This window comes from Marmota flaviventris, chromosome 1 (assembly GCF_047511675.1).
Source record: "Marmota flaviventris isolate mMarFla1 chromosome 1, mMarFla1.hap1, whole genome shotgun sequence".
Lineage (NCBI taxonomy): Eukaryota > Metazoa > Chordata > Mammalia > Rodentia > Sciuridae > Marmota > Marmota flaviventris.
In genome coordinates this window covers 112,347,746-112,375,543 of record NC_092498.1, presented here as the reverse complement: position 1 = coordinate 112,375,543, position 27,798 = coordinate 112,347,746, and the positions used below count along the sequence as shown (strand labels likewise).

General features: G+C 40.0%; 2 protein-coding genes across 4 annotated transcripts in view; one reads left to right on the top strand and one right to left on the bottom strand.

Annotated features, from left to right (window-relative positions):
* Window positions 1-19,649, bottom strand: part of Lancl2 (LanC like glutathione S-transferase 2) — a 199,716-nt gene extending 180,067 nt beyond the window's left edge. Inside the window, exon 1 of the mRNA XM_071614820.1 lies at window positions 19,122-19,649. The gene's annotated coding sequence lies outside the window, so the exon portion shown is untranslated. The remainder of the gene's footprint in view (window positions 1-19,121) is intronic.
* Window positions 1-27,798, top strand: part of LOC139706514 (tetratricopeptide repeat protein 28-like) — a 90,813-nt gene that overhangs the window by 36,031 nt on the left and 26,984 nt on the right. The window contains exon 3 of one of the 3 annotated variants that reach the window (XM_071614823.1): window positions 12,328-12,523. The exons of 1 other annotated variant lie outside the window; for it this stretch is intronic. In XM_071614823.1, the coding sequence (XP_071470924.1) occupies window positions 12,328-12,417 (90 nt within the window). In that variant the 3' untranslated portion in view covers window positions 12,418-12,523. Of the gene's footprint in view, window positions 1-2,627; window positions 2,762-12,327; window positions 12,524-27,798 lie in introns of those variants that run through there. One more of the 3 variants, XM_071614832.1, reaches the window with a different exon arrangement.

The following is a 27,798-nucleotide window of genomic DNA, read 5'->3' as shown; positions in this document are numbered from 1 at the left end:
CTAGCATATAGTTTATACTGGAGGGTCTACCATAGTACTTGAAAAGAATATAAATTTTGTGGTTGTCAGGTATAGTCCTGTAGATATCAGTTAAGTCAAGATGATTGCTAATGTTCATATGAACTTCTGTGTCTTTGCTGACTTATTTGCCTAGTTATTCTATCAATTGCTGCAATAAAAAGTTAACGTCTCCAACTAAGATTTTGAAATTTTCTATTTAACACCTTAATATTATTAATTTTACTTTTTTCTGGTACTGGGCACCCTACCACTGAGCTACATTCCCAGCCCTTTTTATTTTTTATTTTGAGACAGTGTCTCACTAAATTGCCCAGTCTGTCCTTGAACTTGTGATCTTCCTGCCTCAGCCTTCCAAGTTACTGGGATTACAGATATGCCAACCATGTACACCAATACTGTCAGTTTTGCTTTATGTATTTTCTTTTTTTAAATAGGGTTTTTTGTTTACATTTATTTGTTTATTCACTTACTTATTTTTTTGTACCAGGAATTGGACCCAGGGGCATTTAACAACAGAACAACATCCCCAGTCCTTTTTAATTTTTCATTTTATTATTATTATTATTATTATTATTAGTAGTAGTAGTAGTAGTAGTAGTAGTAGTAGTAGTACCAGGGATTGAACTCAGGGGCACTTGACCACTGAGCCGCATCCCCAGCCCTATAGAGTCTCACTGAGTTTGCCTAGTGCCTTGCCGTTGCTGAAGCTGGCTTTGAACTTGCAATCCTCCTGTCTCAGATTCCTGAGTCATTGGGACACCAAGCCTGGCCCTTTTTATTTTTTATTTTGAGACAGGGTCTCACTAAGTTGTTTAGGGCCTCACTAAGTTGCTGAGGCTGGCTTTGAACTTGTGATCCTCTTACCTCAGCCTCCGGAGTTGCATGGATTATAGGTGTGCGCCACAACGCCAGACTTGCTTCTATATTTCAAGGTCCATACTATTAATGTATACATATAACATATTATTATGTCTTGATACATTGATCATTTTATTTTCATGAAAGATGATGATAAAGAATCTCTCTGGTAGTAATATTTGTCTTAAAATTATTTGTCTCATATTAAGTACTCTAGCCTTCTTCTACTTACTCTTTGTCTTTTACTCTATAGATCATTTTTTTTAAAAAAAAAATTTAATTGTAGATGAACACAATATTTTATTTATTTTTATGTGGTGCTGAAGATAGAATCTAGTGCCTCACATGTGCGAGCCAAGTGCTCTACCGCTGAGCTACAACCCCAGCCCCTCTAGATCATTTTTTAAAATATTTATTTTTTAGTTGTAGTTGTACACAATACCTTTATTTTATTTATTTATTTTTATATGGTGCTGAGGATCAAACCCAGGGCCTTGCATGTGCTAGACGAGCACTCTACCGCTTAGCCACAACCCAACCTCTGTAGATCATTTTTATCCATGTATTTTCAATCTCTGTGACCTTATATTCAAAATTCATCTCTTTTGGATAGCATATAGCTATGTCTTACTTCTTAAATAAATTTTGTCAATTTCTGCCATTTAATTGGAATTTTTTTCACTAGCACTGACTGTAATTATTGGTGGTGATGATTTTGCATCTACCGTTTTATTATTTCTTTTTAAATTTGTCTTCCCTTTTCTTTGCTTTTCCTGCCATTTGTTGGCTTATTTGAATACTTCTTAGAGTTGATTTTTTTTTTCTCTTGAGAAGGTTTTCCATAGTTTTTGATTGTGGTCGATTTATTTGGCAGATGATTATCTTAGAATAGAACTATGAACTGTTTCTTTTAGTGGTAGCTCAATCTCAGTTCAGATACTTTGTTGTTTGTTGAAGTGCTTTGGATTGTTCCATGCATTATGTGACTTGAGTATCATCCTTTTTTTTTTTTTTCTCTTTTCCTTTTGGGATCCCATTCTCACTTTTCCATCTCCTTGGTCAGTCTGTAGTTTCCTGGACTTCACTGTTCTGGTTTCCCAGGCCAGAAAGACTTTTTTTCCCCTACCAGTACTCCCATCATACTGCTCCTCCTCTGACTGCATGTGATCCTTGCAAAAAATGGAAATGCACTTCATGGCTTCCTTCCTCCAGAACGTGCCCTCCCCTTACTGTCCGTTGCATTCAGGGAGCTTTTTTAAAAAATCACATCTAGATTTTATGGTTGTTTTCTGTGTGAGAGTGAGTCCAGTAGGATCTTGCTTAGTCATAATTAGAAGCAGAATTGATATCATTCAGTGACCTAAGGTTCCTCATGACCAGTGGATTCCCAACAAACTCATCCTGTCTCCTTGGACCAGGACCAGGTCACCTTCTCAGGTTGTTTTTGTTACTGGGGATTGGACCCAGGGGTGCTTGGCCACTGAACCACATCATCAGCCCTTTTAGTGTTTTTTATTTTGAGACAGGGCCTTGCTAAATTACTAAGAGTCTTGCTAAATTGCTGAGGCTGGGTTTGAACTCATGTTCCTCCTGCCTCAGCCTCCCAAGTCCCTGAGATTACAGGTGTATGCCACTGCACCCCGCCCAGGTCACCTTCTTGATATTTTGAGTTCTTTCACTAGGGTCCTTGTCCCCATTTAGGTCATTTCATGTATTAGAATATTTATCTCTTTTTTTCCTTTTCCAAGAAGCCCAGGAAGGCCTGCTGGATGATCACAGACACCTGACTCAGCTGCTGCTGTTCCCTGGCCAACAGCACACCAATACCAGAAATGTGAATAAGATAGTCCCAGATTATAGAACCTAACTTCTAGTTGACCACAAGCCCAGATCAATAAAGACAGTCCACTCAGCTCTCTTTGTTTACATTATAAATTGTCCTATCATTAGAAGTGAAGTTCTGAAGTCTCCAGATATTATTGTTGAATTTTCTATTTCCCTCTTTAGTTCTGTAAGTTTTTGCTTCATGTATTTTTTGGTGGGTTGTTGGGTACATAGGTTTTTGTAAATGTATGTTTCCCTGAAAGATTGATTCTTTCATCATTACAAAATATGATTTGTCTCTAGTAAGAATTCTTATCTTAAAATCTATTTTGTCTGATATTAATATAGCCACTTCAACTCTCTTTTTGTTACTACTTTGTGTGGTATGTCTTTTCCCATATTTTTCTTTCCAACTTATTTGTGTTTTTGAAATGAGTATCTTGCAGACACCATATAGTTGCTTCATGTTTTTTAAACCATTTCTGCTAATCTCTTTCTTTTGATTGTAATGCTTAATCCATTTGTATTTAATGTAACTGTTGATGAGATGGATTTATGCCTGCAATTTTTCTAGTTTTCTGTATATATTATGGCTTCTCTGGCTCTCTGTTCTTCCATTGCTTCCTTCTTCTGTATTAAATAGATATTTTCTAGTATATCATTTCAATTGTTTCTCTCTCTCTCTCTTTCTCTCTCTCTGTGTGTGTGTGTGTATTTTTCAGTGGTAGGGATTGAACCCAGAACCTTTCACTTGCAAGGCAAGTCCTTTACCACTGAGCTACACCCCCCCTAGCCCTTTTTACTTTTTATTTTGGGTTAGGGTCTCACTAAGTTGCTTAAACTAGCCTTGAATTTTTGATCCTTCTGCTTCAGTCTCCCAAGTAGCTGGGATTATAGGTGTGCGCCACCATGCCCAACAACTGTATATATTTTAAGTTTTCTTGGTGATTGCCTAGGGATTATAACTAATGTTTCACTTTAAAACAATGTAGTATGAATTTATATAACTTTAAAATGGTATGCAAAAACATTCCATATAGCTCTATTCTTCCTTCCTTTACATCATTTTAATTTAAATAGTATACAAAAATCTTACTCCAGTATAACTATTCCCTTCTACATTCCTTTGTCCTACTATTGTCATAAAAATTACATTTTATACATTATGAGCCCATCAACTTAGTTTTATGGTATGCCATTTTCTTTTAAATCAGATAAGAGGAAAAACAAAGCTTCAAACTAAACATATTTGTATTATCTTTTATCTATGCAGTTTCCTTTACAGGTCCTCTTTATTTCTTAATGTGGATTTAAGTGACTCTCTAGTGTTTCAGTGTAGCCTGAAAGACTTCCTTTAATATTATTTGTAGAACATCCATACTAGCAACAAATTGTTTTAAAAAAAAATTTTTTTTAGTTGTAGATGGACACAACACCTTTATTTTCTTTATTTACTTTTATGTGGTGCTGAGGATTGAACCAGTGTGTCATACATGCTAGGCAAGCACTCTACTGCTGAGCTACAATCCCAGCCCCAAATAGTTTGTTTTTATTACCTAGGAACATCTCAATTTCTTCTTCATTTAAAATTTTTTTAAACTTATTTGTTCTAATCTGTTATACATGACAGCAGAATGTTCTTCGATTCATTGTACACAAATGGAGTACAATTTTTCACTTCTCTGGTTGAACATGAAGTAGGGTCACACCATTTGTGCAATCTCTTCTTCATATAAATATATTTTTTTGATATTTTTCTTTTTTTGGGGGGGGTACTGAGGATTGAACTCAGGGTCACTCAACCACTGAGCCACCCTAGCCCTATTTTGTATTTTATTTAGAGACAGGGCCTCGCTGAGTTGCTTTGTGCCTTGCTGTTGCTGAGGCTGGCTTTGAATTCGCGATCATCCTGCCTCAGCCTCCCAAGCTGCTGGGACGATGGGCGTGTGCCACCATGCCCGCCTTCTTCATTTTTAAAGGATAGTTTTGTTGGATATAGAATTGTTGTTTTTCAGTTCTTTGAATTTGTCATTCCTTTGACTTTTAGACCCTTAGGTTTTTTTTTTTTTTAAATTCTTTTTAGTTATACAAGATAGTAGAATGTATTTTGGCAAATTATACATTAATAGAGTATAACTCATTCTAATTAGGATCCTATTCTTGTGGTTGTACATAATGTGGCCTGGTCGTGTATTTAAATCTTAGTAGGGACCCTTTGGTTTCTGATGAGACATCAACTGTTAATATTATAAGGGTTTTTGTTTGTTTGTTTGGGTATGTGATGAGTCACCTCTCTCTTGCTGCTTTCAAAATTCTCTGTTTTTTTTTTTTTTTTTTTTAACCATTTGAGTATCATGAGTCTAGATGTGGATTTGAGTTTATCCCACCTGGAGTTCATTGAGCTTACTGGATGAATAATGTTTTTGATGAAAATTGGGGAGTTTTTGGGTATTTTTTCTTCAGATATTCTGCCCTTTTCTTACTCTCTTTTCTTTGCAGAGCCCCGTTATGCATAGGTTGGTAGCTTGATTTTGTTATACTGTTCTCTTGAATTTCTGTTTATTTTTGATATTCTACTTTTTGTTTTTGTTTCTCAGAAATTTACCTATTTAAAGTTTGCTTAGCCTTCTATCTAGTGAAATTTATTGATCCCTTCTAGTGAATTTTTATTTTCAGTTATTATGTTTTAAAAATATCATAATTCCTATTTTGTTCCTTGTAAAATATGTACAATTTATATCTCTTTATTGATATTTTCTATTTGGTGAGACATCATGCTTACAGTTTTCTTCAGTGTTCTCTCTTTCTATACATATGTAGATAGATAGATACTATATATATATATATATATATATATAGGTCGTTGAATGTATACATTTTGGCTGATTGATTTTTTTCTTTCTCCTTCTCCTCCTTCTCCGCTTGCCCTCCTTAATAAAACTCATATGTGCTAGGCAGCTACTGTATCACTAAGTTACATCTCTGCCTCCTGATTTAATTTGTCCAGTAAGTGTAACATGTTGATTTTTTTCAGTTTCTGTTGACTATTTTTTTCTCCAGTGTATGGGCCATATTTACCTGTTTATATTTGTACGATTTTTTTTCATGAAAAAGTGGACATTTTAAGTTATATAAAGTGGCAACTTTGGAAATCAAATTCCTCTTTTTCCCAGGTTTGTTAGTTCTGTTCTTGTTTTTAAGGAGGTAAAAATTTAGTTATTCAGAAGCTTTTTGTAGACCTTTGGAATGATCATCAAGAAAGAGGATTTTTCATATGTAAGAATGTGACACATCCACTTAAATTGAAGTTGAACTTTATATTCTATTGTAGGAGAGGAAAAATATATTTCCTGTTACCCAAGTTCTCTGTAGGGTCCCTCCCCACAATAAAAGATGATTAACAAGAGAAAAGTGTACACGTTTATTTAATATAAGTTTTATATGGTATGGGAGCCTTCATAAAATGAATGGTTAAATCCCAGTGTTTTTATGCTAGGTTTGATAAAGAGTATCAAAAAAATCATAGAAAGACATGATAGTATAAAGGGTCTATGAGCTAAGGATAATAAACTGGGGGAAATTTAGCTAAGGTCTGTTTTTTTGGATTTTTCTCACTGTCCCTCCTTCTTTGGAGGTAAGGGTAATCCTTTCCTCATAGTAGAGAAGGCCTTATGACTTGGTTCAGAGGATTGTCAGAGAAGTCTTCCTGTGCCTGTGATTTCTCAGATTCCTTCATCTTAAAATATTTAATTTGCACAATTTTTCATATCTCTGGTTGTATACAAAGTATATTCATACCAATTCGTGTCTTCATACACATACTTTGGATAATGTTGTCCATCACATTCCACCATTTTGCTTTATATGTGTAATATGAATTTTAATACATCCTGCTGTCATATATAAATCAAAAAAATTTTAATTTGCCAAAGTGCCATATTTAGGAGTAGCATGTCCTGAACCCTGTCACTAACATAAGCTAATTACATAATAGCTAGTTTGTCATAAATTTCTTTAAAACAATTTTTATTACTAGTTTGTCTTTGAAAATAAATTATTTATTTTTATTAATATAGGCCATTATTTCATATGCTTAAATAAATGATTTTGTGATAAAGTTATGATTTGTATGCACTTGAAGCCATGTTCAGGTCTTTTGAGCTAATATATAAATTAAATTTATACATTTTTCCAGTCACAAAATGAATTCAAAGTTACTTTTAAAATATTTTCAAATAAGAATATATTCCTCTGTTTTCTACTACTTCTTATTTCCCCCATTTTAGTCTTTAAAGTTAACTCTTTTAACCTGTTTTAGTATTGATTTTAGTAAGTTTTTGCATTCCTGTGACCGAGATGTCCTACAAGAAAAACTTAGAGGAGGAAAAGTGTATTTGGGGCTCACGTTCTAGAGGTCTCAGTCTGAATGGCCGACTCTATTGCTCTGGGCAAGGCAGCACATCATGGGGGAAAGTCCCAGTGGAGGAAAAGTGGCGAAAGGACCAGTGGGAACCTGCCCCCTCCAGGGGATGCCCCCAGTGACCCACCTCTCCAGCCATGCCCCACCTGCCTGCAGTTGTCACCCAGTCAGTCCATTTGAACTAAGGTGGACTCTCATAATCCCAATTGCTTCACCTCTGAACATTCCTTCGTTAACCAGAGCTTTTGGGGGCCACCTCATACTGAAACCATAACAAGTATTTTTTAAGACCTTTTGTAATATGTCTTTACACACCCATGTACATTCAAATATATCCACCTACATACTTTTTTTAAGAAAAGGGAAACTTTTAAGATGTTGGATTTGCAGTGCGTTTATCTCTTGTCAGTTTACGTGCCTAATTATTTTTAATGGTTACACACTATTTCATGTTATAAATATACCAGTTTAATATTTTTTGATTTTTTTATTGAAAAAGAAGAGAAAATTTATAGAGATGAGGGCTTGTTTGGAGGGTCTGTCTGGGGTGGGGGGACGGCTCAGTGACTTTTGCACCCTTGGCTGGAGAAGGGTCCTCCTGTTGGGGAAGGCTGTTCTCTTCTGCTGAATCCTATGATAAGCCATGAGGTGGAAGGTGGTTGAAAGGTTTCTGTCTTTTTTTGAGTACACATAAGAAGACACAAAGTGGTCTTTGTTTCTTTGTTATTTAAACAAAAGTATGTTTTTTAGTTGCCACCATTGGATTGGTAGCTTTTCAATTTGTTGTTGAAGTGATTCTTTCTTAAGCCTATTCCTCATTGTTTATTTTCTTATACATTTATTTTACTTTTGTTGATCTAAGAGGAGAGTCACAGTATTTTACCAACAGGGATTTTTCTCATAAATGTCAGCCTGAAGTAATGTGAGAGTCCACAGTATCTCCTTGGAAACCAGGCTTTTGTGGGATAGAAACAACTGCTTTAAGATGGATTCTGTGTCCTAGGAAATGATTCAGGAAGTCTGGCAAGAAGGGAAGTCTTGCTATTAAGGAAATTCGGGAAATAGCAGCTCAATTATTTAAATGCTCAGGTTTGTTTGTCGTTATTCATGTTAAGAATGACCTGTCCTAACGATCATATTATAAATATACGATAAGTAACAAGTTTGACTTCTGGCTCCTACATGGTATGAATTTATCACTAAAGAGTTTGGATGTATTGTTTAAAATTAAGTAAAAGTTTGTTTGCATATTTTTTTGTCATTTATGCTTGCCAATGGCATTGATTGAAATGCAGATATGTGCTTTGTGGGTGACATTTAAAATTCATTAGATCATATAACTTTTAAAGGTTTCCATTGGTCTTTTCTCCTGTTATAAAGTTTGGTAGCACTTTCTGTCTCAATAAACAGAGGAAACTACCTTAGATATTTCTAATTGTTTTATAAAAATGTTTTTCAGTGGTCTCAAAAAAAGCATTTCAGATTAGAAGTTACAAAAAACTCCAGAAATGCTGGCAAAGAAATAGTTTTTCCAAAAAATATTTTAAAGTGATAAGATTGGTAGATGATCAGTATACTTAAATAAAATTAGTATCTTGGAAATTGAAGTATTACTAATACAAAAACAGAAACATTCATTTTGTTTGTGTTGTTATAGCAATACTGAAAGCCACTGGAAAAATTTAGTAAGGTTAAATTTAGTGATTCTTTTGTTACACAGATTGGCTTATTTCAGAAGTACTAATTATACTGTTTGAGTTTTGAGGAAAGATCTCAAAAGCATTGTTTTTACATCATATTTTAAAAGTTACTTGTAGATAACTTTGTAGGATGTTTACATTATTACCTTCATTTAATTCTCTGGAAAAGAGTACCTTTTAATTTAATTTGAGAAAGTTATTATCTCTTGCTAATTAAAGTCGGGTGAGGCTTTGAAGAACTAAAGTTAGAATGCTTCATGTATTTATTAGTTTAGACATTTTTTGAAATGTATTACATTGAATTGTGAAAGTATTATATCTATTTTAGTTTTTAACTTATTTTGAAATAATTTCTTGCATTTATCAATTTAGATATTTCTCCTAAAATGTACTATATTCATTGTCAAAGCATTTAAGATTTTTTTTAAATATTTTTCATTTTTAAAATTTGAGCCAGGTGTGGTGGTGCACCCTTGTAATCCCAGAGGCTCTGGAGGCTGAGGCAGGAGGTTCTCAAGTTCAAGACCAGCCTCAGCAACTAAGTGAGGTGCTAAGCAACTCATTGAGACCCTGTCTCTAAATAAAATACAAAAAAAGGGCTGTGAATGTGGCTCAGTAGTTAAGTGCCTCTAATTCAAACTATGGTAAAAAAAAAAGGAAAAATTGAAAGTAGAGGAAAAATTGCAAGATTAGTACAAGGACTCTTGTATGCCTTTCCTCTAGATTCTGCAATTGTTGACATTTTACCATGTGTGTCCTATAATTGTCTCTCTGCTTGTATTATTATTGTTATTTTTGTAACCATTTGAGATTAAATTGCAGATATGATGTCTTATCACTCAAAATCACTTCTTCTAACATTGGTTTAATGCTGCTATCTAATCCACAGATCCCATTCAGATTTCAGTGACTTCTTCAGTAATGTTCTTTATGGATACTCCGTCTTTCAGGTCCAGGATCCATTTTACCCTACAAGAAGGAATCTCTAGATAGTCAGCTTGAGGTACCAGATCTGTACCACCTGCCCACATTTTAAGTAACTTACTTGATTGTCTTGGTTTTGAGCACTCTTTGGCTTCTAATGGTTATTTCTTTGGTTGGTGCCTTTGCCTTTGATTATTCTAATGTTGTATTCCTAATTCTTTGTTTTTGAGTGTAAGTCTTTGCTCATACTACCTGTTTTAGTTAGTTTTTTCATCACTGTGCCCAAAGCAACTGACAAGAACAACTTAGAGGAAGTTTATTTGGGGTTCACTATTTCAGAGATTTCAGTCCATAGACTCCATTACTCTGGGTCCAAGTTGAGGCAGCGCATCATGGGGAAGGACCTAGTAGAGGAAAGCTGCTTAGTTCTTGGTGGGGTCAGAAAGCAGAGTGAGAATGGGAGGAGGAAGGGGCCACCGGACGTGCCCCCAGTGACCCCTCCTCTAGACATAACCCATCTGCCTAACAGTTACTACATAGTCAGTCCATTCAAATCAGGATTAACTGATCAGATCACAGCTCTCATAATCCAATCATTTTTACTTCGGAATGTTCCTGCATTAGCAGGAGATTTGGGGAGACAGCTCATATCTAAACTATAACACTACCTAATATGTAGCTCCTTGCTGATGGTTGGGATTCTTTTTGAAATTCTTGATCCTAGCGGCCAATTCATCTTTCTTTTGTTTCCTTAGCTTGATAATATGAAGGGATAAGTGATGTTTTTTTGTGTGTGTCTGTCTGGAGTCCTCATGCCAGGTGCCTCTTCTCTGCAGGGGTTAGGCAGAATATGACAGAGTAGGAGTTGGCATTCAGAATAATTTTACATGTCCAGCCAGTATTAGGACTATGCAAAAATGAAGAGAGGTACACATTTGGAACTTATGTATACATGTATATGTGTGAGAGTGTGTGTGTACATGTATACATACATAGTATTCTGTGAATCTTATATTAGTGTATTGTACTCCTGAATTATTTTGGATTATGTTTCAGCCAATAGATTTTATGATCCTAGTATATAATTTTAGGTGGTGGCTTGTTATTTTATGAGGGAGTAAACTAATACAATTCTTGTCTACCATTTGAGATCAGTTGGCAACTCTTAGAATATAAAGATAGAATAGTCACTGCTCAAGAATTAAATGGCTGATATTATTATGATATGCATTTACTTACATTTCTAAAAGTCAGAAATTATTCCTTATAAGACATTTATTATAACTATAGTCATTCAGTGGTTAAGCTCTGATATTAAAAAATAAACATTTTAAGAGTTGGCCAGTTTCTGTAGAGGTATTTCCAGAAGAATTTAGACTAAAAAGTGATATGAACTTCTGACTCAAAGTAATTTATTTATGTATATGAATATGTATGTATATATATCTGTATACAGATACATGTATGTATGTACACATATATATGTGTATGTTTATATATAAACAAAGATACATACACACATATATACATACCTATATACACATATGTGTATACTTTTTTTGTTCTCAAATTCCTGTGCTCAAGTGATCATCTTGCCTCAGCCTAGTAAGTGGCTAGCACTACAAGTCTGCGCTACTATGTCCAGCTCCTCTTAATTTTTCTTTTCTTTTTTTAAAAAAATATTTATTTTTTAGTTGTAGTTGGACACAATACTTTATTTTATTTGTTTTTTATGTGGTGCTGAGGATTGAACCCAGGGCCTCGCACGTGCTAGGCGAACGCTCTACCACTGAGCTACAACCCCAGCCCCTTAATTTTTCTTAATGATAAAATATTAAATTTAAGTTTAAAGTCAATTTCGATAAGTAATTGGGTTTTCAGGGAAGCAATGATTTGATTTCTGGAAAGTATATTTAGAAAAGGAAACATTTTTAGTATATTATGTGTCATGTACATGCAGGAAGAATCCTTTATCAATCCACGTGACCCTGCATTAGTAAGAGCTGTAAATTGGGTGGGGTTGTGGCTCAGTGGTAGAGCACTTGCTTCACATGTGTGAAGCACTGGATTCAATCCTCAGCACCACATAAAAATAAATGAATAAAATAAAGGTATTAAAAAAAAAAGAGAGAGAGCTGTGAATTGTTGAGCCTTTGGCTTTATGAAGAATTTCCAGTCTCATACGCCCTCTTGTGTTCAGCTATGGTTAGAGCTGTATGTTACATGGCTGTTGGTATTCTTGTCTAGATTGATAGGTTGGGTTGTTATAATGTATTCTTTGAAGAGATTATAAATTTTGAGCTATTAATGATAAATATTCAATACCCAGCCTCTTATATTATCTTTGTAGAACTGTACAATTGGAGAAACACTTAAGTGTTTCTCTGATTATATTCCTTACATTTACTTTTGTATATTCGATATTAGTATTTATTATATTTAATTAATGTATTCATTGAGATGTATGTCCTTGAATATATATCATTCTTAGAGAGGCTGAATGACAATGTTTATACTGCTTTTTTTTAGAGAGAGAGAGAGAGAGAGAGAGAGAGAATATTTTTATTATTTATTTTTTAGTTTTCGGCGGACACAACATCTTTGTTTGTATGTGGTGTTGAGGATCGAACCTGGGCCGCACGCATGCCAGGCGAGTGCGCTACTGCTTGAACCACATCCCCAGCCCTATATTGTTATTTTATATGAAGGTTCTGAGGCAATTGTAAACTGTTGTAGTGTGATTAAAATATTAAGTACCTGGTGTGTTTTAAGTGTTCAATAACTATATATATATATATTTTTTCAATAAATATTTGTTGAAAGGAAAAATGAAAGAATTGTGGCTGACAACTTAATGTTTTAATTTTTTTAAAGAACTGAAATTAGTTGTTTGGTTGTGAACTTGCTATATTCTGAGGGATGGATTTTTACTCTTATTCCAAAGAAGTCAAGGAACGAATGACTTTTAATTTGTGGGTTAGTATTTAATTGAAGTAGAACATTTTATGCCTCATCATACTTAAAAAACCATATTCAATCTCAATCTATAGCCTAATAATTGACGTGGAACCACAGCCTCATTTCATTTGAATCCCTCAGGGGCTGTTGTTTGGATTTTGTGGATCCCATCAGAATCAGAGCAGCTTTTGTGTGAATTTATGAACCGTAGTGCCAAGCTGATTTTAGAAGTTTACAAATGGGGTCTAAGCAAAGCATTCCTTTCAAATGAGGTGATTCTAAAGGCTTACTTACCAAAAGTCCAGCATTTGCTAATGACTTTCCTGCTTACTAGATAATTAAAAAACTCTTACATTTGGTTTATGTAGGCAAAACATAGGCTAAATCACACAATTTAGAAAAGATTTCTCATTACCTTCCCTTTTACATCATTCTTTTAAAAATATACTAGTAGGAAAGATTTGATATGGCTTTCTTACTTATATTCTTAAATTTAATACAACCTGCCCTTTAAAGAATGAGATGTGAGATTTTTTTCCATGTGAAATCCATTTTTTTCTTCCTGATTCAGTGTACGTGGGTTGTGTTTCTAAGATTTTCTCCATTCCATCTCTATTTTCTAATTTGATGACATACTCTTGCTCATAGTTCTCACTGATAATCTTTTATTTCTGAGAAAATCACTAGTAAATTTGTTTCTTTCCTTTCTGATTTTAGTACTTTCATTTTCTTTCTTATCAATCTAACTGAAGATTTGCTGAATTTTGTAAAAAAAAAAACTTTCATTTATTGTTTTCTATTTTCTATTCCATTATTTCACTTATTTCTGCTCTAATATTTATAATTTCCCATCTTCTGCTGACTTGTGATTAGTTCTTTCTTTTTTTCTTCCCTGTGTCTCTGAGGTCTAATGTCAGGCTGTTGACTTGAGATCTTTCTTCAGTGTAGGTGTTTACCACTATTCAAAGCCTCCCTGTAGAACTACTCTTACTAGATCTCTAAATTTTGGTATATTGTGTTTCGTTTTCATTTATCTCAAGATATTTACTAATTTATCTTGTGATTTCTCATTTCTCATTTCAGGAGTGTGCTATTTAATTTCTGTATATTTGTGATTTTTTCCAGCTTTTTGCTTCTATTGGTTGCTCTCCCCCGCCCCAAGAAGGTAGTGGAGATGGGAATAGGAAAGCAATAAAAGGAATTAGACTAATTTTCCTATGTTCATATATGCATATGCCACCAGTGAACTCCACCTCATGTACAACCACAAGAACAGGATCCTAATTAGAGAAAGTTATAGTCATGTCTGTATAATATGTCAAAATATACTCTACTGTCATGTATATCTAAAGGACAAATGTTTTAAAAGTTATTATATTTTAAAAATTCTTGCCTTTAATTTCACAGATCTTTTCCCCTTTCCAATTTCTACTCAAATTGGCTCCTGAACCCTTCTTATAAACATTTCAACTCAATTATTGCATTTTTTAGCTCTATTTCTTCTTTGGGTTTCTTTTCATAATTTCAAATATTTGTTGACATGGTCATTTTACTTATATGTTTTTTCCTGAATTCCTTTAGTTCTTAATATACATTTCCTTTAGCTCTCTGGACAAATTTAAGACAGTTGTGGGATTCTGTTTGTATCTTTTTTCAACAGATGACTAAAATTTATGTGTATATAATGTAGGAAAGGTTGTTTTAAAATGTGTGTATGTTGTGGGATGATTCAATTAAGGTAATTAACATATTGTTTATTTTACTGATGTGCCTTTTTGTGGTGAGAACACTTAAAACCTACTCTCTGAGTAATTTTTCAAGAACACAATATACTGCTATGACATGGAGTCACTGTTGTACGCGAAAACATGAGGGAAAAGACAATAATCATCCTATTGAACTATGGAGAATGCTCAGCATGGCAGGAATACACATCTTTCTCTGCTTTTTTGTATAAAGATGTCACATTAAAACAATTACTGTTTGAAATTTCAACTGAAACGATTGTGCTTACCTAGCTTCTTGGTTATTCATCTATACCAGGAGTCAAGACTTCTCCTGTAGCCTCAGTTTTTCTGGGACCTGTCAGAGTTTTAAGTACCTGTTGGCCCTTTTTATGTCTTCATTTGAGAAATGTCTATTATGTTCATTTTATAACGAGGTTATTTGATGGCTCGCAATGTGTTGAGTTCTTTATATATTTTGGATAGTAGGCCCTTATCAGGAGTGTGGCTGCCAAGTACATCCTCCCACCCGGTAGGTTATCTCAATCTTTTGATTGTTTCCTTTCCTGTAGATAAACATTTCGATTTGATGTAGTCCCATTCGTCTAGCTTAGGTTTTGTTATCTGCACTTTGGGGAACCTATTAAAAAAAAAAAAATCATTGCCCAAACTAATGTCATAGAGCTTTTCTCCTTTGTTTTCATGTGCTAGTTTTCAGTTTCTGGTCTTGCACAAGTTTTTCATCTATTTTGAGTTGATTTGTGTCTCTGTTGCAAGAAAAAGGGTCTTATTTTACTCTTCTCCACGTGGATATAAAGACACTTGTTTTTTACAGCCTTTTTTTTAAAAATATGTCCAGGGGTCTTACCTTTCTCAGGGAGAGGTTCTGCCAAATTACTTTCTTCATAAGCATGAGCTATGTTCCCCTGGTTTCCATGCCTGCAGAGCTTCTGCCGAAAATCGGGCATTTAAAACAAAACTACCATGTCTCCCAATCTTTGCAGACCAGCTCTATGCCAGGGCAGCTCTTTACAGATGAGCTGATCCTATTCTGATCCCAGGGACCAGCTTGAGGTCAAAGTTTAAGTCTTCTCAGGTATATTGTAAGCATTCACTCTGCCTATTCTGCATGGAGTTTTCTCAATTCCTCCTAATAAATAGCTGCTTTTGAATGTCTTGATTACCCCCCCCAAATCTTCACCACCCTCTGCTCCTCTCATGGGCCTTGGATTGCTCATCTGCAGCTGTAATCTCTTGCCCCAGGCATCCACCGGTATGTGGTCTCCCTACAACCTTCACATGCAGTGGAAGGCACACTTCCCCATGAAATGAGATCCAAGTTAGGTGGTCCAGAGACCTATCCTTCAGTCAGTGCCCAGGCAGGTTAGAACCCTGCCAATCAGGTTTGCTCTGGCCCTGCACTTCAAGGGAAGGGACTGCAAACAGTGCTGCTGCCCCCTGCAGCCTGAGACTTTGCCATGCCAGGGAGAGGAAGGGCAGGGGCAAGAAAAAACATCAGGATCTTCTCTGCAGGTTTGAATGTGGCTGCTTCTTGATTGGGCATCTGCGTGGTTGCTCTAAACCTCTGACTTTTACTTCAGTCAGTTTCTGTTGCTTTGGATGTTTCCACAAGGAGGAAGCTTCCTAGTCTCCACTTTGCTGACATGAGCCCTCTCATTGTTCTTTTCTTTCATTCTTTTTTCTGTTTTCTTTTTTCCATTTTGTTTTTTCGAGATGAGGCCTCACTATGTTGTCCTGACGGGCCTTGCCTTTCTTGCAACAAGCAACCATTTGGTCTCAGCCTCCCTAGGAGCTGGGACTACAGGTTTGTAACATCCTGCTGGCTCTGTCCTCATTTTTAAATAATAAATTCAGTTTGTTAATAATTTGTTTTTATGATATTCCTTGCTTTTTCATGTTCTACTTTCACATCATTGCTAGATTTTGTTCACATCAACTTTTATGGTTTCTTTATAAAATCAGTTGGGGATCGATCCTAGTTTGCTATCCTCTAACATCATACCCAACATGGTAGCTTTCAGTGGCAGAGTTTACCAAGGTCTGTCACACTTGCAGAAACTAAAATAGAAAGTTTTGAATCTTCCTATCTTATATAATCACTTTTGGAAAATAATGATTACCTGTGTTTATAAAATCTTACAAACTGCTGCATAATTTTATAGGTAGTATAAACGTACTGTTATGTAATTATTCCTGTATACCTGAGAATTGAAGTTGCTTTCCAATGTTTATTTTAATAATTCTAAGACATCGGCACTGTTAGATTGAGACTCGGGTATTCAAATGACCTCATCGAATTTTCATGGAGCCCAAGAGTCCCCTGGCTAAGTACTTCAATTCTATGTACAGATGTGGTTCACACATAAAGAAACAACCGCTTGGACACAGGTTGGAAGGCCACAGCAGACCGAAAGAAATGAAGCCAGAGTGCAGAAAATAAGAACTGAAACCCTGGCTCAGAAAAAAAAAATCATATAAGGGAAGAAACAGTCTGGACATGTAGAAATCAAGGCTCAAGCTAAAACAAGAGGTTTTACCTGCTCTTGTACATTCGGAATTAAATTAAGTATACAAAGTGTATATACACACACTGTGAGTGGTTGATGGAGTTTGAATTACTGGAGCAGTTGATGAAATACTAACAATTGGAGACGTATTATCAAATGATTTCCTAAAGGATTGCATCAGACTTTCATTAGCAAGCTTCTCTTGGGCAGAAGGATTACAGGGCTCCACCCTGGGCCTGTGCAGGCTGCTGGTTCTGAGTCTATAACAAAGTAGCCGCCTGCCCTCTGAGGGGCCTGGAAAATCAGAGCTGTGTCCTAAGACATCCTGGGACCTGGGCATTCATTCAGATGGGTCCCCTAGGCCTGGGCCCCTCCAAGAAAGCATTGGAACAGAACTCTGACAGCTCCCAAAACAGTGAGGCTACAGGAGAAGTCTTGACTCCTGGTAGAGGAACAATGAAGAAGCCAAGTAAGCAAAACTGTTTCAGTTTAAATTGATAAGAAATACTGTTTTAATGGGACATCATTATCCAAAAAAAGCAGAGAAACGTGTCTATTCCTGCCATGCTGAGCTTTCTTCACAGTATTAGGGCACAATTGGGGTCCTTTACCTCATTTCTTCGTATTTCTTACACAACAGGGGCAGCTGAAATATGAGTCACCTTCCTCTCGACCAGACAGAAAAGATCCTCCATCTCTATTTCAAGAAGGGCAAGAGAGTCAGTTTCACTTCTGCTCAGTGACACATTTGAATTTCTCCATCTTAGGTTCATGCCCTTCCAGGAGGAATATGGTCCCTCATTTCATACTGTAGTCTCTGGAAGTAGACTGCTGTCACCTTTCCTCCCAGCCCCCATTCCAACACCCTCTGCATCTGGCCCTGCTATTAGGGACACTTCTGGTTCATCCACAATAAGCAAAAGGAGCAGCAGTCAATCACACCTGCCTCCCCACCCCCAACATGCCTAAGGAGCCTTCTCATACCACTGGGGAACTCGAAACTAGTGGCACCTGTAGAAGAGGCTCCTTTAGGGGAACTTGTGGGCTGGGCTGGGTCCTTGGCCATCTCAGTCCAACACTCATGACTAGGTACAATTTTCACCATCCAAAATCAGTCTTCAGGCATATATCTGGGACACAATCCTTTAAAAAAAATAAGCTGGAGACTGGACTCCACCAAGTCCCTAGTACCTTAAACTCAATGGCCTCCATGAACCCTTGGGTCTGGGTTCACAAGTTAGTTGTTTCCTCTAAATTCCTTTATTCCTTTGACAGTGGGAGAATTCTGTGAGGTGTGAAGTCTGGTAGAACTGCACAAAAGTGGCACCCAACTGACAGGAGAGACTAAGGAACATTCCTGGCCCCTCCTTGCTTACCAGTGCCACGTTCGATGGCATCTGGGAGGACAATGTGGTCATCTTTCTCCTCTTCTAGTTTATGAACTTTGGGCAGGGAACTACTGTGCTTGCTTTTTCTTTCTGGACCTAGACTGCAGTTCTTCAGTGACACCCCCACATTTCCTCAACTCCACTCAAGTTCAGATCTCCGGGAGGATGGGGCACCCGAGGTGCCCTGGAGACCACACGAGCCTGACCTGCACACTCGGCTAGTGCCTCTCTAACCCCGTCTCCTAAACCACAGACCCCAAGCTCCCTGTCTCAAAGCTGTTTAAGGTCTCCCCTGTCCAAGCAGGGACCAAAGTCCTTCTGGCACACCATACCCCGTGGTCCAGAGTTCAAGGTGACAGTCCTCAATGGCCTGTTAAGGTTTGGGAGAAGGTGATATGAACACTCCAGCAAAGGAGCCAAGTTTCCCAGAAAAGAGAGACACCATTCAGTCTGGAGACCGGGGTTGGGGTGAGGGTCTTCCAGAGAGAGGTGGAGTTGTGCTGCTGGTGCCCCACCTCGCCCCAGAGCCAGATGCCTAGACCTAGGGGTGGGAGTAGAGTAGAAAACTAAGGCTGGAAAATGTGGCTAAAGAGCAGGCCTCACTTTCCAGTGCATTGCCCCCTGAAACAAGACCCCTTGCAAACACCAGTGCACCCAGTGCATGCACTGGCCCTTGCATAGCAGGTGAATGCAGGTGCCAGAAAAACCCAGCCAGAAAAGAGAGCACCCTGCCTCAGAAACTTTCTTCCCCAGGCAAAGTGGAGAGGGAAACCTACCGAGCCCGTCTATGTGCTCTCCACAGGGTAGTTGCCCGTAGATCCTTCCAGCTCTTCTGCTTTCTGTTTCCTGCACCCTGGTACCTTGCACTTTCAGCGCGACTCTCACACAGAATTTTCTAGATTCCACCTTCTATCGGGCTCATGATGCTCCAGGAAGTGAGGGCACTATGCTCAATTGCACAATTGTCATTTGATTTGTCAAATTCGAAGAAGTATCTCCCTGTAGCGGGGTAACTCAGTATTTCCAAACTTTACTCCCATTCGCAGGTCACTTGCTGTCACGTTGCTTAAAATCCCAGGTGCCTCCAGCAACAGGGAGGACAGCTGTCAATGCCTAAACCAAGGGGCAAGGAGAGGCTCCTCCACAGAAGGCAGAGTCCAATGCCTAGAGCTTGTAGAACAAGGAGCATCATGGGGACATCCTTTCACTGAGAGTCTACTATGGCTCCTGTGGTGCGACACAGCCTACCTGCCTCTTGTTTCCCCTGGCTCTGGTCCACATTATGGGGGTACGTTTCTCTAGCTTAGCACTTCTCAAAACGTTACCAGAAATCACTAGTCACCGGAAACCACAGCTTTCAAATGCTCAGAAAGACAAATGGCAGTGGAGAGTGTACAAGTCTGAGCTGCTCTCACTGGGGAGCTCCTCCCCAGAGCCCACTGGGACTCAGCTGCAGACTGTTGGAGATAGTCTCTGCTGCACATCTACCCAGGAGGCAAAGCAGACCACCTGTTCACACTCACAACACAGATACTGAGAGCGCAGAGCTGGGCCTCATCTCAGTTCTTGTACTCAGTGAATGGTTACACAACACAATGGTTAACGTAATAGTTACTTTTTATTCCATGTTTTTAGATTGGACAGAGGTTTCACAAGATTTTACTAAGAAAAGAGAAAGAGTAACTTTTGTACATCAACAAGCTTGATTGCAGACATAACTTTTTTTTTTTTTTTAGTTGTAGATGGGCACAATACCTTATTTTATTTTTATGTGGTGTAAGAATCAAACCCAGTGCCTCACACCTGCTAGGTAAGTGTTCTACCACTGAGCCACAACCCCAGCCCTGCAGACCTAACTTTTACAAGAAAGAGAAACCTGACCTTTACAATAAAGAGGAGCTAAACCACAATGAGCTCTCTAGAAATCCTGTTGACTTTTTAAAAATATCTTGTTTACTAGGAGAAAGGCTTATATATTACAATTAAGGTGGGGATCTTTTGGACACTACATCATTTGGAGTATTTGTGGTACATCGTTACCCCCTCTATGCTCATTATTTAACCCTTTAAATCAAAAAACATCATTATCTTCTAGGCTTAACATTTTATATAATGCCGTAATCTTTATTTCTCTCTCTGTTACTCCCTCCCCACCCCAATAGCTGCTTCTGTAGTTGACCCAATGTTTCATTGTAAAAGGGAGACAAACATGAAAGCAATAAACAATAGCATAATCCATACTATGTCAATTAAACTTTCGAATCCACCAAGAATAGAAAAACCATCCTCCAAAGAGTGAGCTTGGTTCCCAAGCCTTAATGCCCTTTCAGGTTTGAACTAGTACATGTGCTAGTTGTTTTTTTTTTTTTTTTTTTTTTCAATTTAATTAATAAGTTTAAATTTTATATAAGAAAAGTATACATATTTTTATGACCATTAAAGTGTCCAGACTTCCTTTTAAGCCTTAGTCCTTTATGAATTTTTTTCAATTAGTTATATATAACAGCAGAATGCATTTTGACTATTAAACACAAATGGAGGCAACTTTTCATTTCTCTGGTTAGACACAGTGCACAGTCACCCCATTCCTGCAATCATACATGTACATAGATTAATACAATCCACCTCATTCCACCATCCTTCCCACTCCCATATCCCCTCCCCTCCCACACTCCCCTCTGCCCAATCCAAAGTCCCTCCCATCTTCCCTTGCCCCGCCCCCCATTATGGGTTAGCTGTGTGTTTGGTTGTTGTCAGTCCTGTAGTAAAGACCAAGGAAAGGACTGTGTATATGACAGAAGTAAGGGGTGGCAATGCACCATAGTATGAGAGCCCTCTTACAGGATGAAACAGTCCATTTGTCCTGTTGCTTAGTTTATTTTCCTCCTTGCATTGATCAGCCAGCCCTCAAGTGGCTGAAGCAGGGCTGCTGTTTCCTCAAGCTTTGGTGTGTGCAGGCTAGCCAGCTTCCAGGGTGACCAGAGCAGGGCTAGTGTCCTTCTGATCCTCAAGCTTCTCTGGTGTTTCCTTCTTCCTGATGGTCAGCTGAAGGGGAGCAAAAGAATGTACATGAGATTCTATTACAGACAGTCTAAAAACAAACCAAAAAGAACAAAATATTACATAATACACTATGTATATGTGTGCGAGTATATATGTGTTTGTGTGTGTGTGTGTGTGTGTACACACACACACACATACATTTGGTGATACTGTAAAGAGGAGTAAAAAAGTTGTGGACACTGCTCCCTGTGTGTGCGGCAGAGGTGGGGGATATCCTGGAAGGTTTGAACTACATAGATTTATCTCAATGTAACTTTAAACAAATTTGAAAACAGCTTTTAATTCCATGAGCCTGACCCAACATTTCATGCTTTGGTTTATGACCTTCCATATATTATTATTTCCTCTAAAAACATGATGTAAATTTCAACTCCCTACCTCACAGGTCAGTTGTCATCCAAAGGTGCACTTCTAGGTGTGTCACCTTTAGTCTGAGAATATATTTCTGCATGGAAATATTGCTGAATGCCTACCTGGCTCCCAAGGTGAGGTAGTGCAGAACAACTTGATTTGCCCATGGCTTATTGTCGGGAGCTGCCTTGGATGCAGACGCCTTTAAGCCCTGATGCACCGGGTTCTGAACAATTATTGCATTCAGTCTGGCAGGGCAGTGCCAGGTTGCAGTAATGTGGGCGTCACCCCAGCTCAGATAACAAGGCATGGCTCCAGGTGCAGGCATCACCCACTGGGGTTGAGTTACACTCATCTGTTCCCTTGTATTCGGACCCCTTTGCCCTTTTTGAGATAAAATGTTCTATGGAAACTCCCCTTGTGTGTCTCCTGTGTAACAATGAAGAATTCCAGTGGTTCTATGTCTTTCCATGGGCCTTACGTTCACAGAGCCACCCCCGGATTATTGAAAAGGTACTTCTGTGTGGTTGTGTGCCTTCTTTGTCATTTTCTTAAATTATTGGAATAGTCAGATTTATGAACCACGCATGAGGTCTCCAGCTATTACAGATGGTGATAGCTTATCATCCTCACCATCTTTGTTTTACCAGATGCAAAACCAAGGTTGTACCTAGTTCTGGACCCTGGACAAGGTCACCCAGTTAAAAGGGATGTGAATTCAGCTCTACCAACTCTGATGCCTTTGCCTCTCCCCACACTACCCTTTGCAAGACAAAACTAGGTAACATATTTTTCCTTTCTTGATAATCTCATGGAAGAAGCCAATGTCAGACTAAGTTTGGTAGTTCTAGGAGGGTATTTTCCCAAGAGGGGGCTTTTCCCCAAGTCCAGGTGGGTGGAGTCTGTCCAGTCTGGCTCATACCACTGCCCAGAGCCCAAGAGCCCAGATGGCTTTCTCTGGAATCCAGAGTCCCCTTCAGAGAGGAGTGTGAGGGTGAGTTAGGAAGCTGCTTCCAGGCTGGACTCCCAGAGCAGCCAGAGATCCCTCTCCAGCTTGCCCCACAGGGTCAAGATCCAGAGGAGGCCAGTAGCTCCACCTCTGCCCCCTCACCAGCAGGCTGGACCCACCTAGCCCCGCCCACTGCCTGCTGTGAGGACTGCAACCTTTGTTTAAAGTACTCACTTGTTTTCCTTGGATGAGTTCCCTGAGTCAGCACAACTCCTGCTCAAGGGCCCAGAAGGACTGGTGGGTGGTCCTGGGGGAGGAAAGGCAGGCGGCAACCGGTGGGCACTGATGAGGCGACTGGGATGGAGACTGCCCAACTTCCCAGCTTCTGTGGTCTTGGGCAGCACAGCAGCATCTTTGGGATGGAATCACTGAAGAGGCCTCATGGAGTGGTAGCATCTGGTGGCAGCAGCAGCAACATGTAGCTGCTTCAGGCGTAGGGCATCAGGCGAGGGAGGTCCGGAGTTGAGAGTTGGCGTGGGGGTGGCAACAGCTGAGGTGTTGGCATCCAGCTGCAGTTTGGGAGATCCCTTGCTGCATACTCACAGTGGCGGTGGCAGCAGAAGAGTCCAGAAGCTGCTGTGGTGACAACAGAGGGATGTTGCCATGATCATTTCTGTCCTGCAGTGCCACAGGAGTCTGGCTGCAGTGGGTGAAGTGGGCATCCAGTGCTGAGTATCGCTGTCTTGCGTCCATGATGGAGTCTGGTGGTGGCAGCAGCAACATGCAGCTTCATCCGGGAGCCGGCATGGGGCACTGGAGTCAGGCATCATGGCGGGGGGTGAAGGGCATTGACGTTGGGCCCTTGGTGGGCAGCATCATAGTCCAGCTGGGGTTTGGGAGTTTGGTTGCTGCACGGTGGCGGCAGCACCAGTAGAGTCTGGAAACGGGGCTGAGGACACAGAGGCGTCCAGTGGTGAGCATCTTCATCCTGCTGGGGTAACAGGAATCCTGCTGCAGTGGCATCTGGCGACCATGTGGGGAGTCCGGTGGCTACAGTGAAGAGCTCCAGGCTGGTGGCGGCAGCGAGGGCGCAGGGCAGTGAGCCTCAGAGTGGAAGGGCGACGAGAGGCTGGAATGGCCTCTGCAGTGGCTGTTCCAGGCCCTGGGTCTTGGTCCTGGCTGAGCGGCCTGTTCAGGAAGCAGCACGAGGGGGGTGGCAATACCCAGGCGGCTGCTGAGGACCTTAGGCTGCCCACACCTGCCTCGCCTGGCACTGGCCATGAGCCCGCCGGGTGGCTGCTCGCCCCATCCCCGATGTGGCCTCTGCAGGGGAACTAGGCCATCTGCCAGGTGGGGCAGCCTTGGGAGAGGACCCCCACCTTCCTAAGAGACATCCCACCTGGGCTGTGGGGGGAGAGAGCAGAGGAACTAGGACCTCTTCATCCTCAAAGTGCATTTCTGATTGGAAGCATTTCCTCTCAGAACTGGAACAGGACAAGGATGCCCTCTCTCACCTTCTACTCTACATAGTCCCTGATACTCTAGCCAGAGTTTAAACTATACTGCTGTTTAAACTCCACTACAGCTTAGACTACACAACAGAGCTGTAGATGAAAGAAATTAAAGGGATAGGAATAGGGGAAGAAGAACTCAAACTATCCCTATTTGCTGACGACATGATTCTACACATAGAGGATCCAAAAAAAACTCCACCAGAAAACTTCTAATATTAACAAATTCAGCAATGTCACAGGATATGAAATCAATATTCATAAATCAAATGCATTTCTATCTATTAGTGATGAACCCTCTGAAAGAGAAATTAGGAAAACTATCCCATTCACAATAGCCTCAAAAATGAAATATTTGGGTATAAATTTAACAAAAGAGATGAAAGACCTATACAATGAAAACTAAAGAAAGAAATTGAAAAGACTTTCAAAGATGGCAGACCAGAGGGAAGCAGCATCTGTGTTGCTCTGTGATCCAGATCTCTCCTAGTAGGAATTCTGCATCTCTTGAGAGTGTTAGAGGCCCCTGTACAGCTTCTCTCTACAGAAATGACCAGCGCTGTGACCTCGCGCAGGACTCAGGGCCTCAGTGTCCGAGCAGGACCCAAAGCCAAAGTTGCAGTTCACTTAAGACTTGGCCAGCGCCTTAGCAGAACCACCTACCAACACATCTGCAGACCGCCGAGACTCGCTCCACTCCCACGTAGGTCACTCAGCTGCTACCTCCCCACAGCACAAGGCCATCGGTTCCCCTGACATCACCAGACACCCTGGCTCTGGAAGCACACCGACTACATCTTGGAAAGCATTCCTTGCCATTTTGAGGTGGGCATGGCTATCGGATCCCTCCCCTTTTGAGCAGGTACCTGATTCCAATTCCTCCCTCATGGAATTAATATTGTCAAAATGGCCACACTATCATAAACCTTATACAGATTTAATGTGATTCCAATTAAAATCCCAATAACATTCCTCATAGAAATAGAAAAAGTAATCATGAAATTCATTTGGAAAAATAGACACAGAGAAATCCTTATTGACAAAGCAATCCTTAGCAAGAAGAGTGAAGTAGGAGACATCACAATATCAAACCTTAAACTATACTTACAGATCTGTAGTAACAAAAACGGCATGCTATTGGCACCAAAATACACATGTAGACCAATGGTCCAAAATAGAAGATACAGAGAAAAACCCACATAAATGTAGTTATCTCATTCTTGCCAAAGGTGCCGAAAACATACATTAGCTAAACGATAGCCTCTTCAACAATGGTGCTGGGGAAACTGTAAATCCATATGTAGCAGACTGAAATTAAACCACGATCTCTCACCTTGCACAAACACTCAAAGTAGATCAAGGACCTAGGAATTAGACCAGAGACCCTGTACTTAAGAAATAAAATCAAGAATTAATAATGGGATGGATTCAAACTTAAAAGCTTCTTCTCAGCAAAGGAAACAATAATATGAAGAGAGAGCTCACAGAGTGGGAGAACATCTTTACTACACGCACATTAGATAAAACACTAATTTCCAGGATATATAAAAAACTCAAAAACTTCAACACCCAAAGAATAAATAACCCAATCAATAAATGGGCTAAGGAAATGGACAGACACTTCACAGAAGAAGATACACAGTCGATCAACAAATATATGAAAATATGTTCAACTTCACCAGAAATTAGAGAAATGCAAATCAAAACTACTCTAAGACCATCTTACTCCAGCCAGAATGGCAGTTAACCAGAATACAAGCAACAATAAGTGTTGGTGAGGATGTGGGGGGAAAGGCACACTCATACATTGCTAGTGGCATTGCAAATTGGTGCAACCACTCTGGAAAGCAGTATGGAGCTTCCTCAAAAAACATGGAATGGAACCTCCATTTGACCCAGAAATTCCACTCCTCAATCTATACCCAAAAGACTTAAAATCAGCATACTAGAGTGATGCAGCCACATCAATGTTTATAGCAGCTCAAGTCACAGTAGGTAAACTGTGGAACCAACCTAGAAGTCCTTCAAGAGCTAAATCAATAAAGAAAATGTGGTATATGTGCACAATGGAATCTTAGCTTTAAAAGAGAATAAAATTATGACACTTGCAGGTAAGTGGATGGAGTTGGAGAATATGATGTAAGTGAAAAAAGCTAATCCTCAACAACAACAGGCTGAATGTTCTCCCTGATAAGTGGATGCTGATCCATAATGAGGGGGGCAAGGGAAGAATGGAGGAACTTGGGGCAAAGGGGAAGGATAGGAGGGATGCGCATGGGGTAGGAAAGAGGGTGGAATGAGAGGGATATCATTACCCTAGGTACATGCAGGACTGCACATATGGTGCAACTCTACATCGTGTTCTACCAGAGGAATGAAAAGCTGTGCTCCATTTCTGTACAATGAACCAAAGTGAATTCTGCTGTTATGTACAACTAATTAGAGCTAATTAATTTTTTTAAAGTACATTTCTTTGTCTAAGGGTGGCAGAAGACCAAGACCAAGGACGGCACGTCTTGGGGTTCCCTCTGCCATCTATGCCCTCCACTCTTGTCCCGCCCCAGGGATGCGCTTTGAGGGGGAGGATTTGTAGCCCCACCCCCCAATGCCTCTGCTCTCAGTGGCGACAGCCCAGGAGAGATGTCGCTGGGGAGGGTGGGTGTCCTCTCCAAAGGCTGCCCCGGCTGGCAGCGGGCCTACTCCCCCCGCAGAGGCCGCAACCCAGGGAGGGGCAGGGCGAACCCGGGGTGGGGCGAGCTGCCACCCGGGGGGCTCAGGGCCGGTGCCAGGTGCCACCTGCGTGCGCAGCATAAGGTCCTCAGAGGCTGTGTGGGTACCGCCGCCTGCCGTGTCCTGCTTCCTGAGCAGGCAGGCCCTGCCAGGAGCAAGACAAGTGGCCTGGGGCAGCCACAGCACAGGGCACCCCATCCTCTGGTCGCCCTCTGACTCTGAGGCCCGCTGCCCTACGCTGTCGCTGTCGCCACAGCCAGCGCTCCACACTGTGGCCACTGGAGTCCCGACCTGGCCACCAGCAATGCTGCCAACACCTCCACTGCACTGGAAGCAGACTCCCGCCACCGCCAATGGATGAGGATGCTCCTATTTGGACGCCTATTTCCATGCAGCCACCGATTCAACTGGACTCCCCAAAGGGCCTTAGGGAGCCTAGGCTCGCTGATGAATGCCCTGCCCGCAGAGGGATGCCACTGGTTACTGGGAACCTCCAATGTGGAACCCTAATGTGGAACGTTGAGGATGACTGCTGTTCGCTTCCACCCTGCAACTGGACTCCTCCATAGGTGGCGCCTACACCTCCAGGCTTGGGGAGGGTGTGGGCACTGCATTTTATCTGTGCCACCTGTTCATCCTGCCAGGGGATTAATTCACTAATTGGCTTTAGGCTCTCATAACAGGATCATTTCCCCTCTAAACCTTCTTGCATTGTCTCACCCATGAGCTTTTGGGGGACACCGAGAAACTCAACCATATCGCGTCTTCATCAGATAGCTTAGCAAGATCTTCTTCATGACTTGCTGTAGCTTCCACATCAGCACTTGCTGCTTCACCCTGCACTTGTCT